At 48.3% G+C, this 17410-nt stretch overlaps 1 protein-coding gene across 9 annotated transcripts in view; it reads right to left on the bottom strand.

Annotated features, from left to right (window-relative positions):
* The window catches only part of capn15 (calpain 15), a 316435-nt gene that overhangs the window by 19170 nt on the left and 279855 nt on the right, over positions 1–17410 (bottom strand). For all 9 annotated transcript variants that reach the window (XM_063059439.1, XM_063059442.1, XM_063059437.1 and 6 more), the window contains 4 exons: positions 14651–14874; positions 9227–9352; positions 5561–5713; positions 297–458 (listed from right to left, as the gene is read on the bottom strand). In XM_063059439.1, the coding sequence (XP_062915509.1) occupies positions 297–458; positions 5561–5713; positions 9227–9352; positions 14651–14874 (665 nt within the window). The remainder of the gene's footprint in view (positions 1–296; positions 459–5560; positions 5714–9226; positions 9353–14650; positions 14875–17410) is intronic.

Genomic DNA, 17410 nt, shown 5'->3' with positions numbered 1-17410 from the left:
TGGAGGCCGCCTTCGCTCACCAACACTGATGCCTTTGAGTAGCAGGCAGCACTGAGGCCAGCTTCTCTGAACCCAGTCTGGCTCCTCCGACACGCCTCTCACCTTTAAACTAACTATCTCTGTCTTGGGAAAAGACTTTGTCTACCCTGTCTATTCCTCTTGTGATACATCTAGATATTTTTCACAACAATGCTTTGTGGAAAAGCACGACGAAAGGAAAGGCTGTCGTAAGGAGGTGACGGCTTCTCAAGTGGAACAGCCTGCGTTTCGCGGGGACATTTTCCTGGATTGCCTACCTGCTCCCCTCCTGAAACAGCTGGAACTCGAGGCAAGTGCGCTCCAGTACGGTCAGTGCGGTCACAGTTATCGGCCCATTCGTCCGGTTCGGGAACGAGCCCGAGAGTCGCACCTCGTGCCAGTCAGAGTTAATTTTACAAATGTCCACAGAATCAAAGTACCTGTAAGATTCCGATGCACAATAGTTAATGGGGTCAAAACCGAAAGAAACATTTTCTAAAGTCAAAGTACATTTATTATCAACGTACATATAAAGGCATCTGTTAGTCTTGCGAGACCATGGATCTGCGCCTGGAAAGTCTTCAGTCGCCAGGGCGCAGGCCTGGGCAAGGTTGTATGGAAGACCAGCAGTTGCCCATGCTGCAAGTCTCCCCTCTCCACGACACCAATGTTGTCCAAGGGAAGGGCATTAGGACCCATACAGCTTGGCACCAGTGTCGTCGCAGAGCAATGTGTGGTTAAGTGCCTTGCTCAAGGACACAACACGTTCCCTCGGCTGGGGCTCGAACTCACGACCTTCAGGTCGCTAGTCCAATGCCTTAACCACTTGGTCATGTGCCCACAACATATATGTCACCATATACAACCCTGAGATTCATTTTCTTGAGGGTATTCACAGTAAATACAAAGAAACACAACAGAATCGATGAAAAAAGATGGACCAACAATCAATGTGCAAAAGATGACAATCTGTGCAAATACAACAAAAAAAGGGAAATAATAAACAGTTAAATGACGAGGGGCATTGATAGGGTAAATGCAAGCAGGCTTTTTCCACTGAGGTTGGGTAAGATGACAAGCAGAAGTCATAGGTTAAGGATGAAAGGTGAAAAGTTTCAGGGGAACATGAGGGGAAACTTTTTCACTGAGACGGACAGGAGAGTGTGGAATGAGCTGCCAGCACAGCGATGCAAACTCAATTTCAACATTTAAGAGAAGTTTGGATAGGCACACCGATGGTAGAGGTATGGAGGGCTATGGTCTTGGTGCAGGTCAATGGAAGTGGGCAGTTTAAATGGTTCAGCATGACTAGATGGGCCAAAGGGCCTATTTCTGTGCTGTACTTTTCTACGACTCTATAACTAAATAAATAACACTGAGAACATGAATTGTAGAATCCTTGAAAGTGAGTCTGGAGGTTGTGGAATCAGTTCAGAGTTGGAGTGAGTGATGTTATCCACACTGGTTCAGGAGCCTGGAGGTTGCAGGGAAATAAATGCTCCTGGCAACACACATACAAAATGTTGGGGGAACTCAGCAAGTCAGGCAGCACCTGTAGAAATAACAGTCGATGTTTTGGACTGAAACCCTTCATCAGAATTGGAAAGGAAGGGGGAAGAAGCCAGAAAGACATAACATTTTGGCAGTCCCTTAGTCAGAACCAGGTTTACATAGGTCCCATGTAGTTTGTTGTGTTGTGGCAGCTGTACTATAAATCACACTAAGAATATAAAAATAAACAAACAGTACAAAAGAATGGGTAGTGTCCACGGGCTGTTTAGAAACCCGGTGTCACAGAGAGAAGCTGTTCCTAAACGTTGAGTGTGTGTCTTTAGGGTCCTGTACTCCCTGCCTGACTGAAGCAATGAGGAGAGGGGAGGGCACGTTGTGGGTGGTGGGGGTCTGTAATGACGGAAACAGCCTCCAGAGGCATCTTCTATTGCTGATGTCCTCGAGGCTGAGGAGGCTAGTGCCCAGGACAGAGCTGGTTGACTTTACAAGCCTCTGCAGCTTTTCCTGATCATGTATACTTGAGCCCCCAGGGCAGACAGTGACACAATCAGTTAGAATGCCCTCCACAGTCTCTCTCTGGAAATTAGCTGGAGTCTTTGATGAGATACCAAATCTCCTCAAACTCCTAATGAAATATTGCTGCTGTTGTACCTTCTTTGTAATTGCATCAATACGTTGGGCCTCCTCATTTCCTCTCGTTTGTAACAGGAAGTCATAAACATCACGGTACTCTATATAATATACTAACATTATCTGACAGTTTATCAGAGTATCGAGCAGAAGATGCAGAGGATACCAGAGAACATACACTCAGTGGCCACTGCAACCCGGTGCAGTCTTCTGCTGCTGTGACCCATCCACTTGAAGGTTCGACGTGTTGTGTGTTCAGGGACACTCTTCTGCACACCACTGTTGTGACGTGTAACTTCTGCACACCACTGTTGTGACGTGTGGTTATCTGAGTTACTGTCACCTTCCTGTCAGCTTGAACCAGTCTGGCCATTCTTCTCTGACCTCTCTCATTAACAAGGTGTTTTCATCCACAAAACTGCTGCTCACTGGATGCTTTTTGTTTCTCACACCATTTCTGTAAACTCTAGACAAGAGGTTCCCAACCTGGGGTCCACGGATCACTTGCTTAATGGTATTGGTCCACGGCATAAAAAAAGGTTGGGAACCCCTGGTCTAGAGACTGTTGTGTGTGAAAATCCCAGGAGATCAGCAGTTTCTGAGATACTCAAACCACCCTGTCTGGCACTACAGCCAAAGTCATTTAGATCATATTTCTTCACTATTGTGATGTTTGGTCTGAACAACAACTGAACCTCTTGACCATGTCTGCATGCTTTTATGCATTGAGTTGCTGCCAGATGATTGGCTGATTAGATATTGGCATTAACGAGCGGGTGTATAGGTGTACCTAATGAAATGTTCAGGTTAATGAAGCTTAAAACAGAGGGCTGAATTACTCCAGAACAGTGTGCTTTTCCTGTTTATCTATTTGACTTTATTGACTGCAGTTCAGAATGCTTTTGATTAACAATGCCTGCAGACCAAATCTTGGCTCATCATTAAAAGTACCTCATCAATGACAATGGTGCAGAATGTAACGTACATTTAACAGTGACAATGAGGTGTCAGTGGGAGAGACTGAGATCACTGTTGATTAATGGCATTGTGCAACTCTCCTCCTCCAGTCGGGGTATCAGCACCACCGACCGAGATGTACCCCTGTTGAACCTCCTCTTCTGAAATTCTCAGTTCAGAGTCATCTGCACCACGGTACTGCAGCAGACAGTTGCTGCTAATAGAGCTTGGGACATCCAGGACCAGAGCTCAGTCCCAGAGAACTCTGTGTGTCCTCCCCGTGGAAAGTGTGGCATTCCTCGGGGTTCTCCAGTTTCACTGCCACAGTCGGGAGTCGAGCCGGGTAGGTTAATTGGTCGTTGTAAATCGTCCCATGATCAGGGTAGAGTTACACTGGGCTGGCGGTGGTTGTGATGCAGTGAGGCTTGAAGGGCCAAAATAAATAAAATAAAGTTGGCACAGGCAAAGAAACTACAGCCCCAGTCACTGACATCCATAACTGAGACCAAATAAACACCACCCCCGTCACTGATGTCACAACTCTCTGTGCACCATGCTGGATGACAATCTACTCCATAAATCTCTGAGCTCTGGTTTCCTCCTACTTTTCAGAGACGTACAGATTAGGGTTCATAAGTGTTACATTGGTGCTGGAATCAAATAAATGTAATCTTGTAATCTTCGAATCAAGCAGGCAATATCTGTCATCAAAGATCCCCACCAGGTGGGCTATGCCATCTTCTCGTGGATCCCATTCGGCTGGAGATACAGAAGACTGAAGTTTCACACCACCAAGTTCAGGAATAGCTCCTCCCTTCAACCATTTGGTTCTTGAATCAGTTGGTACAACCCTAATCACTACAATCAGCAACACTGACCTGTGGCCACTAATGAAACACAAATCACCACTTACAACCTACAAACTCTCCTGTAAAAACTCTTCACAACTCATGTTTTTAGTATTTTTATTTGTACAGTTTGTCTTCTTTTGCACATCGGTTGTTTAGTTAATCTTAGTCTATTTATGTTTGTCATAAATTCTATAGTATTTGTTATTTTCTGTAAATGCCAACAAGAAAATGAATCTCAGAGTTGTAAATGGTAACATACACTAAATCTACTTTCACAATAAATAATAAATGGACTTTTAGTTGCTCTAATTGTGTTCTTTTTTATAAGATTTGCATATACTTTAAGTTTTTCTTGTGAATGCTGCCTGTTTTATTTATTCAGTGATACAGTGAGCTCTTTGAGCGACACCACTCAGCAACCCCCGACAACCCCGATTAACCCTGACCTAATCACAAGATGATTTACAATGACCTGGTGCGTGGGACCGTGGGAGGGCCTGGAGAAATCCCACACATTCCACAGGGTGAAATTACAGAGACTCCTTACCGAGCAGCACCAGAGTTGAACTCTGAACTCTGAACTCTAGAACGACCCGAGCTGAAACAGCGTCGCGCTAACTGCTGTTACCATGGCGCACCTCTAACACTAGGGGCCGGTGATGCTGCCGTGAATACGTTTTTCATCGGACCTGTGCATTCATGGAGATGTGCATATGGGTATTGACTTTGGCTTCCAAATCCAGCAGTGACCATCCGTCAGGGTAAACGTTAGAAAGAAGTAAAGGGTCACTGGATATTGAACCTAAGGTGAAATGGCCCAGTAGCGTAACAGGATCAGTTCCGCCCATTTGTATGTCCACCGCATGACCACCAGATGCTCCGGTTTCCTCCCACATGCTGAAGGCCTACGGGTCAGTAGGTTAATTGGTCACATGGTGTGGCTCGAAGGGCTGGAGGGGCCTGTTACTGAGCTGTATCTCTAAATGTATAAAAAACACGAAGCAGGTCAGGCAGTAAGTATGGAGAGGAATAAAGAATCGAGGGGAAGGAAGGTCTCGGCCCAAAACATCAACTGTTTATTCCCCTCCACAGATGCTGCCTGACCTGTTGAGTTCCTCCAGCAGTTTGCGTGGGTCTCCGGTCCCAGGGGTGTGAGGCTGTGCAGTACTGTCAGGGAGTTGGGATGTACGGAAAAGCTTTTTAAAAAACTTATTTTGACATACAGCACAGAACAGGCCTTTCCAGCCCGATGAGCTATGCGACCCAGCTACCCTCCGATTAACCCTAGCCTAACCACAGGACAACTTACGATGACCAATTAACCTACTAACCCATATGTCTTTGTACTTTGGGAGGAAACCCACGCTCTCTCTCACAGAGAGAATGTACAAGCTCCTTACAGGTAAGCAGTGTTGGAATTGAACTCTGAACCCTGTAAGAGCACTGCGCTAACTGCTGTGCTACCCTGGCGCTGATCAGACATGCAGCCCGCGGGGTGGCGACATTCCAGCGTGAGAAGACGGAGCCTGCTGTGATGGTGGGGTCAAGAGCAAAGACTGGCACTGGAGTTTCACGAACCCTTGCACACTCACTTGATGAAATCTGAGTACTCAATCCAGAAGACGCCCTCGCTGCTCCCGTGCGCCATCAGCTCGTGTCGCAGGTGCTGCGGCCAGTGCGGCCAGTCATCTGACCAGTTCCCACTCCACGAGAAACGGCCCCAAGGATTCCGCAGCCTCAGCAACCTGTGCAGAAAGAGCAGAGTCAATGCAAGTGAGCGCCCCGTTGTCTCGGCGTGTCCGAAAGCTTCCAGGAGCCGCTCGACAGCACCAGTTCCCTTCTGTTCAATCAGAGCTCAGGGTAAATTAATTGTCAAAGTGCACATATATATCCATATACTACCCTGAGATTCATTTTCTTGCTGACGTTCACAGTAAATCCAAAGAAACACAATAGGATCAATGAAAGCTGCACCTAACAGGCAGTATACAAAAGACAACAAACTGTGCAAATACAAAGAGAAAAAAAAAACAAATAAAATAATAATAATACATAAATAAGCAATAAATATTGAGAACATGAGTTGAAAAGTCCTTGAAAGTGAGTCCATAGGTTGTGGGGACAGTTCAGTGATGGGGTGAGTGAAGTTATCCCCTCTTTGGTTCAGAAGCCTGGTGGTTGAAGGGTAATAACTGTTCCTGAACCCTATATTTTCCTCCAATCACCTTAAAATTATCTCCTTCATATTAGCCATTTCTGCCCTGGGCAGAAGTCTGTTTATACACTCGATCTCTGCCTCTGATCATCTTGTACATCTCTATCTTAAAGTCACCTCTCATCCTCCATCATTCCAAGGAGAAAAGCCCCAGCTCACTCAGCTGGGTAGTGTTCTTACAACGCTGTAACCACCAAGATTCATGCCTCATTCCTGGCTTCTGAAGAACCTCTGGATCAATATCTCCCAATCCAGTTATCTTCCCAAATTGCACTGGGATCAAGCTCTGTATCCAGGCAGGATCAGAAAAAGCTGGGGATACTCAGCAGGACAGGCAGCTTCTGTGGGGAGAGAAACAGTGACTGGTGCTGATGGATGACCTTTCATTGTGAGAAAACTGACGAAAGGTTTCCAACATGAAGCACTTAGTGAGTTTCTCTTTCCATGAACGCTGCCAGACCGAAGTTCAAGTTTACTGTCATGAGATTGATCTTGGAGTAGGTGAAAAGGTCAGCATAATATTGTGGGCTAAGGGTGTGTACTCTGCTGTACTGCTCTATGTATACACAGGACATAAACACCATGAAAATTAGCTTTTTGCAGCAGCAGTACAAATGTAAATCATGTAAACTTAACAAAAATACACTGAATATCTGCAACATTTTCCGTTACAGTTCAAATCTTCAGCAACTACATTTCAATCTTCAGTTTTTGCTTTAAACATTTCAAGCAGTTTCCTATAAATTGTGATGATTAACAATAGGTTGGAATTTAAGCTTTTCCTCCGCCCAGCTTCTTATTCTGCCGTCTTCCCTCTCCCTTTCCAGTCCTGAGAAAGGGTCTCGGCTCCAAGCGTCAGCTGTTGTTCATTTCCATGGGCGCTGCCTGACCTGCTGAGTTCCTCCAGCATTTTGTGCGCCGCTGTAGTTAAACCCACCCCCTCATTCAACCATCAGGTCTAAGGAAACACACCCAGACCACAGTAGCAAGATCTCGTACTGACATATGGAGGGAAAGGGGACCAGCCTAGACTGGGATCTTGGTCAGCATTGACCAGTCGGGCTGAAGGGTCTGCTCTCCTGCTGTATGACTCTACGATGCTCGAATGAATTGAGCATTCTCAGGCAGTTCTACAAGGGCTGCATAGGGCGACCTATGGCTTGGTTACACAGAGACTTCAAGAAGCTCTTTAAGGGAGAAGTTCAGGGAGGGGATTGCGGAGTTCAGGACCTTGGCAAGAAGGCCAAAGGTGGAGCACTGGAAATCAGAATGTAGTGAAGGGCAGAAGTGAAGTGATGGACAGGGCCCAGTCCATGTCCATCACAAGCAGAGCTCCCTCTACCACTGAGCACAGTTACATGGAGCGTTGCCACAGGAAAGCAGAGGATCCTCACCATCCAGGTCATGCTCTCTTCTTGTGACTACCATCGAGAAGGTACAGGAGCCTCAGGTCCCACACCACCAGGTTCAGTAACAGTTATTACCCCTCAACCATCAGGCTCCCGAACCAGTGTGAATAACTTCAGTCACCTCAACTTTGAACAGATTCCACAACCTACAGGCTCACTTTCAATGGTCCCTTACAACTCATGTTCTCAGTATTATTAATTTATTTCAACAATTAGTCTGCTTTGTATATTGGTTTTGTCAGTTTTTATATTTTTTTGGCAATTCTATTGTATTTCTTTATTTCCTGTAAATGCCTGCAAGAAAACGAATTTCAAGGTGACAGATACATATGTACTTTGATAATAAATTTACTTTGATTTTGCCTTTGAACTCAAAATAAACCAAAGTTCAAAGCTCAAAGAACTGTCGGTTGACTATCATAGGTAAAGGGATGGAGAAGGAAAAAGGGCAGAAATTATTAAATGGAGACAGGAGACTGCAGATGCTGGAATTCTGGAGAACACACAGGGAAGACTATCAAAGCTTGGACCAGCTGGAAAGATGGGCTGAAAAATGGCAGAAGAAATTTAATGCATGCAGACAGGAGTGAGTGAGGACAAACCAGGGTAGGTCTTACACAGTGAACACCTGGGCACTGAGGAGTGCAGTAGAACAGAGGGATCTGGGAATACAGATCCATAATTCCTTGAAATTGGCATTGCAGGTACCCTATCTAGGGTTGTAAAGAAAGCTTTTGGCACGTTGGTCTTTCTAAATCAAAGTATTGAATACAGGAGTTGTGACGTTATGTTGAAGTTGTCTAAGGTGATGGTGAGGCCTCATTTGGAGTATTGTGTGCAGTTCTTGTCAATTACCCACAGGAAATTTATCGATAAGGTTGAAAGAGTACGGAGAAAATTTACAAGGACATTGCAGGACTTGAGGACCTGAGTTATCGGGAAAGGTGAATAAATTAGGACTTCATTCCCTGGAGTGTAGAAGAATGAGAGTGGATTTGACAGACAAAATTATGAGGGGTATAGACAGGGTGAATGCAAAATGCAAACAGGCTTTTTCCAGTGACATTGGATGAGACTAGAAGTAGAAGTTATGGGTTAAGGGCGAAAGGTGAAATGTTTAAGGGGAACGTCTTCACTCAGAGGGTGGTGAGAGTGTGGAACGAGTTGCCAGCAGAAGTGATGGATGTGGGTTCCATTGCAAGAGAATAAGAGAAGTTTGGATAGGTACGTGGATGGGAGGGGTATGGAGGGCGATGGTCCAGGTGCGGTTTGATGGGACGAGGCAGAGTAATGGTTTGGCACAGACTCGATGGGCCAAAGGGCCTGTTTCTGTGCTGTAGTGCCCTGGAGGAACTCAATTTATCAGGCAGTGTCAGCGGAGGGAATGGAGAGTTGATGTTTCAGATAAAGACCCTTCATCTGGACTTGTCTCCATTTCATTTTCACTGCCGATGTTCCTCCATGGATGCTGCCTGACCCACTGAGGTCCTCCAGTTCCTCTGTATGTTGCTGTGGGAGTTATTAAATGGCCTGTTTCTTCTCAAGGAGCATCAGAATAGTTAACCTGTCCAAGAGTCTAGTTACACTGGAGCAGGTGGAGGCTCCTTGTTCTCAGCTGTTGGCGGGGCCCTCACCTGTATCCCTGTACATCTCGGACATCTAGAATGGAGTAAGCGTGCCGGGGCCTCAGACCCATCGTCTCGTATGTTGTGTCATCGACTTTCATGTTCCCACCTCCACAAGACGCACCCATCAAAAACCTAAATGTTTGAGAAGGGAAAGGGTAAAGGATATTGATAGAAACATTCAGTCTAAATTGTACACAGTCACTTTAAATCAGACAAAATATTTAAAAAATATAACCTTTATGTCTTTGTGTGCTTCTGAGTTTAACATAGACCAGTACAGCACAGTACAGGCCCTTTGACCCATGACATTGTGTCGACCTTTTAACCCACTCTGAGATCGGTCTGGGCCGTCCCTCCCACATAGTCCTCCATTATACTATCTTCCTTGTTCCCATCCAAGAGTTTCTTAAATGCCCCTTATGTATTTGCCTCTACCACCACCATTAGCAGGGTGTCCTACGCACTCACCATCTTCTTTAAAAAACCTAGCTCTGACACCCCTCCATATTTTATTTTATTGAGACATAGTACCGAATCAGCCCTTCCAGCTCTTCGAAACGCACCACCTCCAGCTGCTCACATGACCACCCACCATCTCCCAGTGACTCACACGACCACCCACCATCTCCCAGTGACTCACAGGACCATCCACCATCTCCCAGTGACTCACACGACCACCCACCATCTCCCAGTGACTCACATGACCACCCACCATCTCCCAGTGACTCACACGACCACCCACCATCCCCCAGTGACTCACACGACCACCCACCATCTCCCAGTGACTCACAGGACCACCCACCATCTCCCAGTGACTCACAGGACCACCCACCATCTCCCAGTGACTCACACGACCATCCACCATCTCCCAGTGACTCACAGGACCACCCACCATCTTTCGGTATCTCACACGAATATCCACCATCTCCCAGTGACTCACACGAATATCCACCATCTCCCAGTGACTCACATGACCACCCACCATCACCCAGTGACTCACATGACCACCCACCATCTCCCAGTGGCTCATACGACCACCCACCATCTCCCAGTGACTCACAGGACCACCCACCATCTCCCAGTAACTCACACGACCACCCACCATCTCCCAGTGACTCACACGACCACCCACCATCTCCCAGTGACTCACAGGACCATCCACCATCTCCCAGTGACTCACACGACCACCCACCATCTCCCAGTGACTCACAGGACCATCCACCATCTCCCAGTGACTCACACGACCACCCACCATCTCCCAGTGACTCACAAGACCACCCACCATCTCCCAGTGACTCACACGACCACCCACCATCTCCCAGTGACTCACACGACCACCCACCATCTCCCAGTGACTCACAGGACCACCCAACATCTCCCAGTGACTCACAAGACCACCCACCATCTCCCAGTGACTCACACGACCACCCACCATCTCCCAGTGACTCACACGACCATCCACCATCTCCCAGTGACTCACAGGACCACCCACCATCTCTCGGTATCTCACACGAATATCCACCATCTCCCAGTGACTCACATGAATATCCACCATCTCCCAGTGACTCACATGACCACCCACCCTCTCCCAGTGACTCACACGACCACCCACCATCTCCCAGTGACTCACACGACCACCCACCATCTCCCAGTGACTCACAGGACCACCCACCATCTCCCAGTGACTCACAAGACCACCCACCATCTCCCAGTGACTCACACGACCACCCACCATCTCCCAGTGACTCACAGGACCACCCAACATCTCCCAGTGACTCACAAGACCACCCACCATCTCCCAGTGACTCACAGGACCACCCACCATCTCCCAGTGACTCACACGACCATCCACCATCTCCCAGTGACTCACAGGACCACCCACCATCTTTCGGTATCTCACACGAATATTCACCATCTCCCAGTGACTCACATGAATATCCACCATCTCCCAGTGACTCACATGACCACCCACCATCTCCCAGTGACTCACAGGACCACCCACCATCTCCCAGTGACTCACATGACCACCCACCATCTCCCAGTGACTCACATGACCACCCACCATCTCCCAGTGACTCACACGACCACCCACCATCTCCCAGTGACTCACACGACCATCCACCATCTCCCAGTGACTCACAGGACCACCCACCATCTCTCGGTATCTCACACGAATATCCACCATCTCCCAGTGACTCACACGAATATCCACCATCTCCCAATGGCTCACACGACCACCCACCATCTCCCAGTGACTCACAGGACCACCCAACATCTCCCAGTGACTCACACGACCACCCACCATCTCCCAGTGACTCACAGGACCACCCACCATCTCCCAGTGACTCACACGAATATCCACCATCTCCCAGTGACTCACAGGACCACCCACCATCTCCCAGTGACTCACACGAATATCCACCATCTCCCAGTGACTCACAGGACCATCCACCATCTCCCAGTGACTCACACGACCATCCACCATCTCCCAGTGACTCACAGGACCATCCACCATCTCCCAGTGACTCACACGAATATCCACCATCTCCCAGTGACTCACATGACCACCCACCATCTCCCAGTGACTCACACGAATATTCACCATCTCCCAGTGACTCACACGACCACCCACCATCTCCCAGTGACTCACACGACCACCCACCATCTCCCAGTGACTCCCACGAATATCCACCATCTCCCAATGGCTCACACAACCACCATCTCCCAGTGACTCACACGACCATCCACCATCTCCCAGTGACTCACACGAATATCCACCATCTCCCAGTGACTCACATGACCATCCACCATCTCCCAGTGACTCACACGAAAATCCACCATCTCCCAGTGACTCACAGGACCACCCACCATCTCCCAGTGACTCACATGACCACCCACCATCTCCCAGTGACTCACAGGACCATCCACCATCTACCAGTGACGCACACGACCACCCACCATCTCCCAATGGCTCACACGACCATCCACCATCTCCCAATGGCTCACACGACCACCCACCATCTCCCAGTGACTCACACGAATATCCACCATCTCCCAGTGACTCACACGAAAATCCACCATCTCCCAGTGACTCATATGACCACCCACCATCTCCCAGTGACTCACACGACCACCCACCATCTCCCAGTGACTCACATGACCATCCACCATCTCCCAGTGACTCACACGAATATCCACCATCTCCCAGTGACTCACACGACCATCCACCATCTCCCAGTGACTCACAGGACCACCCACCATCTCCCAGTGACTCACAGGACCATCCACCATCTCCCAGTGACTCGCACGAATATCCACCATCTCCCAGTGACTCACATGACCATCCACCATCTCCCAGTGACTCACAGGACAACCCACCATCTCCCAGTGACTCACAGGACCACCCACCATCTCCCAGTGACTCACACGACCATCCACCATCTCCCAGTGACTCACATGATCATCCACCATCTCCCAGTGACTCACATGACCACCCACCATCTCCCAGTGACTCACAGGACCATCCACCATCTCCCAGTGACTCACAGGACCACCCACCATCTCCCAGTGACTCACAGGACCATCCACCATCTCCCAGTGACTCACACAACCATCCACCATCTCCCAGTGACTCACACGACCATCCACCATCTCCCAGTGACTCACAGGACCACCCACCATCTCCCAGTGACTCACACGACCACCCACCATCTCCCAGTGACTCACAGGACCACCCACCATCTCCCAGTGACTCACACGACCATCCACCATCTCCCAGTGACTCACACGATCATCCACCATCTCCCAGTGACTCACATGACCACCCACCATCTCCCAGTGACTCACAGGACCATCCACCATCTCCCAGTGACTCACAGGACCACCCACCGTCTCCCAGTGACTCACATGACCACCTACCGTCTCCCAGTGACTCACACGACCATCCACCATCTCCCAGTGACTCACACGACCACTCACCATCTCCCAATGGCTCACACGACCACTCACCATCTCCCAATGGCTCACACGACCATCCACCATCTCCCAGTGACTCACACGACCACCCACCATCTCCCAGTGACTCACACGACCACCCACCATCTCCCAGTGACTCACAGGACCACCCACCATCTCCCAGTGACTCACACGACCATCCACCATCTCCCAGCTTCACATGACCCTGATTGGGGGGCTAAGCAGGTGCTACACCTTGCCCAAGTGTGACCTGCAGGCTAGTGGAGAGAGGAGCACCTTACACCTCCTTTGGTAGAGACGTATCTCCATCCCGCTGCGGGAAAAGAACCTTGGTCGCTGCTACTGTAAAGTTAAGTGCTGCTGCAAGTGAAGTTTCTCACTGCACTTGCGCATACTTTTTATTCATTTATTTAGAGATACTGTGTGGGACAGACCCTTCTGGTCCAACGAGCCACCCTAGGACAACCTACAGTGACCAATTAACCTACTAACTGGAATGTCTTTGGACTGTGGGAGGAAACCGGAACACCTGGAGAATGTACAAACTTTCTCACAGAGGAACTCCAAGCTGAAATAGCTGGGCCCTACCGTGCCCCCCCCGTCATTATGTGACTGTTCCAGTCCCCAGAGAATTTTGACCACATTGCACTACAAGGGACTGTTTTGTCTGTTTGTTCTGTGTCTTTCTTGCATAATTTTGTATAATATATGCTGTTCATTTATATATATGTTTTGGTGAATGTTGTGTGTTGGTAATGCTGCAGCAAGTTAGGGTTTTTATTGTACCTCTGTGTACATGTCCTTGTGCAGATGACAATACACTTGGCTTGGACCTGTACTCGACGTATGGCCGCCACTCAATTTGCGTGTGATGAAGCTGAGCAATTAGGTCAGTGTTATACTACTCTACCGTGTACTGAGCTGAGGGCTGGGTGCCCCCTTCAGTCCCAACTACACGGCATTCAAGTTCTTGGCACACTTGTGTACAGCAGAGAGCAGAGAGCATTCTGACTGGTTTCACCACAGCCTGGTCCAGGGGCTCCAACGCACAGGGTGGCAAGAGGCTGCCGAGGGTCGTGGACACAGCCGCAGCTCTCCCCACCATTGAGGACACCTCTCACGAGGCAGTGCCTCGAGAAGGTAGTGTCCATCATTAAGGACTCCCTCCACCCAAGACACACCCTCTTCTCACTGCTACCAGCAGGGAGGAAGTACAAGAGCCTGAAGACACACACTCAACATTTTAGGAACAACTTCTCCCCTCCACCTGAATGGACAATGAACCCCTGAACACTAGTTTGCTCCCTTTTCGCACTAGTTAGTGATTTATTTTGTAATTTATAGCAATTTTATGTCTTTGCACTGTACTGCTACCTGAAAACAACAAATATCAGTGATAATAAACCTGATTCTGATTCGAGTCTTTGCCCATTCAGACACCCGGAGTAACTTTACCCAGCTTCCTTCGAGCTCAGCATTTTGACCCAGATGAGGTCCGTGTCGATGGGCTCCTCACGTGGGTTCGTTGAACTGATTTGCAGCATCAGACTTTCACAGGGGGCACCGGTGAGGGTGGCAAGTCCTTCGATGGCTCTCCCAGCCTGCAGAGCGAAGTAGGAGCCGTGCAACTTGGCCAGGGCCTTCTCGATCAGAGCCACCCAAAGCTGCTTCCTCTGGGCCTGAGCACACAGAAAATTGACAGCAACGTATCAGGGTCTCAACGTATCAGGAAAACTACTTCCAGTAATCTCTCCACCCTCCCTCCTCCTCCTCTCATTAGCAACACACACTAAATGCTGGAGGAGCTCAGCAGGCCGGGCTGGAAAGAAGTACAGTCGACGTCTCCGGCCGAGATCCTTCAGCAGTGCTGTACTCTTTTCCATGGACGCTGCCTGGCCTGCTGAGTTCCTCCAGCGTTCTGTGTGTGTTGCTCGGATTTCCAGCATCTCTCTTGTTTATGATTGGATCTCCTCCTCTCATTTTCCATTCCTCAAGTGTGAGGCAGTGGCGTTACCTCACATCAGACCACACTTGGAGAATTGTGTTCCGGGTCTGGTCGCTTGTTATTGGAAGGATGTGGAAGCTTTAGAGAGGGTGCAAAGGAGATTTACCAGGATGCTGCCTGGATTAGAGAGCGTGTCTTATGAAAGTAGGATGAGCAAGCTGGGGCTTTTCTTTCTGGAGTGAAGGAGGATGAGAGGTGACTTGATAGAGGTTACGAGATGATAAGAGGCTAAGACAAGGGTGGACATTTGCCCGGGGCAGAAATGGCTAAAAGAGGGGGCATAATTTTAAGGTGATTGGAGGAAAGTGCAGACGGGATGTTAGAGATAAGTTCTCTACAGAGAGTGGTGGGAGTGTGGAACGTCCTGCCAAGCCTGGCGGTAAAGGCAGATACATTAGAGACTTTTGAGAGACTCTTAGATAGGCACATGGATGACAGAGAAAAGGAGGGTTGTATTGGAGGGAAGGTTAAAAGGTCAGCACCACATAGTGGGTCGAAAGGCCTGTACTGTGCTGTAGTGTTCTCTGTTCCATCCCATGAATGCCCAATATCGAGGTTGTAGGTCAGTCACTGCACTGGTTGTGGCATACGATGTGACACTGCATATTTAGAAGGCACTGTAACTCCACAGGACATGCTCCTGAATTAAAGGTGTTATATAAAGGCAGTGGCAACACACTCGAAATGCTGGAAGAACTCAGCACGTCAGGGAGCACTGGAAACAGTCAACATTTTGAGCCAAGACCCTCCATCAGCACTGGAAAGATGGGGGGAGGGGAAGATTAGGTGAGACCAGGTGAGGGAGATGGGAGGTGAAGTAGGAAGATGGGAGGTCAGAATAAGAAGGTGGGAGAGGGAAAGAAGGATCCCACTTTCCAGATTCTTACTTCACCCCCTCCTCCCTCACCCACCTGGTGTCACCTATCACCTGCCAGCTTGTCCTCCTTCCCCTCCATCTGGCCCCCACCTTCTGATTCTGGCCTCTTTCCCCTTCCTTTCCAGTTCTGCTGAAGGGTCTCAGCAGAAAACATCCACTGTCTATTCATTTCCAAAGACACTGCCTGACCTGCTGAGTTCCTCCAGCAATTTGTGTGTGTTGACTCAACGATTGTGTCAGTGGTGTCCTTCCCTTGCCCCAGACCAGCCAGGGAGACTGGAAACACCAAAACGCCTCACTTTGTCCTTTTGATACACAGCTCAATCGTGACCTCTTGTGCAGAGGCCCAGTGAAGACTAAACACTCGGAGGAACGTAAAATGCTTGAACAAGTTATCATCACCCCAGCCCTGAGCGTACACTGAACACTACTGCCAGCAATGACCCAATCATCTCCTTCCACCGTTATTTAATCCTCATAGGAACCTTTAACAATCTCTTTCCATTGGGAATCCATAAATATTTGACAAATTAGTTAAACCAGATGGTTAGGGGAATGCAATTTATTCTACACCATAATTCTCGCTTATTACATGAAGTATACTAACATATGCATGTCAAATTGTTATAACAATTTCTAAACTAATCAGGCATAGGACAGAAAATCAACTTAAAAAAGTGACAGAGAAAATGCTAGCAAAGTTCAGCTGAGATTTAAACTGTGAGAGAACAAAGGATAAATTTTAAACTCCGGAGATTCTGCAGACGCTGGATATCCAGAGGAACACACAAAAAATTGCTGGAGGAACTCAGCAAGTCGGGCAGCAGTATCGCTGTACGGGGATAAACAACCAGGACATTTTGGGCTGAGACACTTCCTCACAACTGTAAGGGAAGGGGGAAAGAACAGATTTATTTGTCTCATACAGTGAAAACACACACAATTACTCTGGATATCCACTGTCTGCAGAACTCCTGTGTTTATGACACACAGTGAAATGCATCATTTGCGTCAATGACCAACACGGGCCGAGGATGTGCTGGGGGCAGCCCACAAGTGTCACCATGCTTCCTGCACCAACATAGCGTGTCCACTATCTACTAACCCTTACCAGAACGTCTTTGGACTGTGGGAGGAAACTGGAGCACCCAGAGGAAACCCACACAGTCATGGGAAAAACATACAGAGAGTGGGGATGGACAGGTTTCTGAGACTAATTTCAGATATAGGGTCTCAATACAGAACGTCAACTATCCATCTCCCTCCACAGATGCTGCCAGACCCATTGAGCTCCTTGTTATTTAATATTTTTTAAAAATTTAGCGATACAGCT

This window comes from Mobula hypostoma, chromosome 9 (assembly GCF_963921235.1).
Source record: "Mobula hypostoma chromosome 9, sMobHyp1.1, whole genome shotgun sequence".
Lineage (NCBI taxonomy): Eukaryota > Metazoa > Chordata > Chondrichthyes > Myliobatiformes > Myliobatidae > Mobula > Mobula hypostoma.
This window is presented reverse-complemented; position numbering and strand designations above follow the sequence as displayed.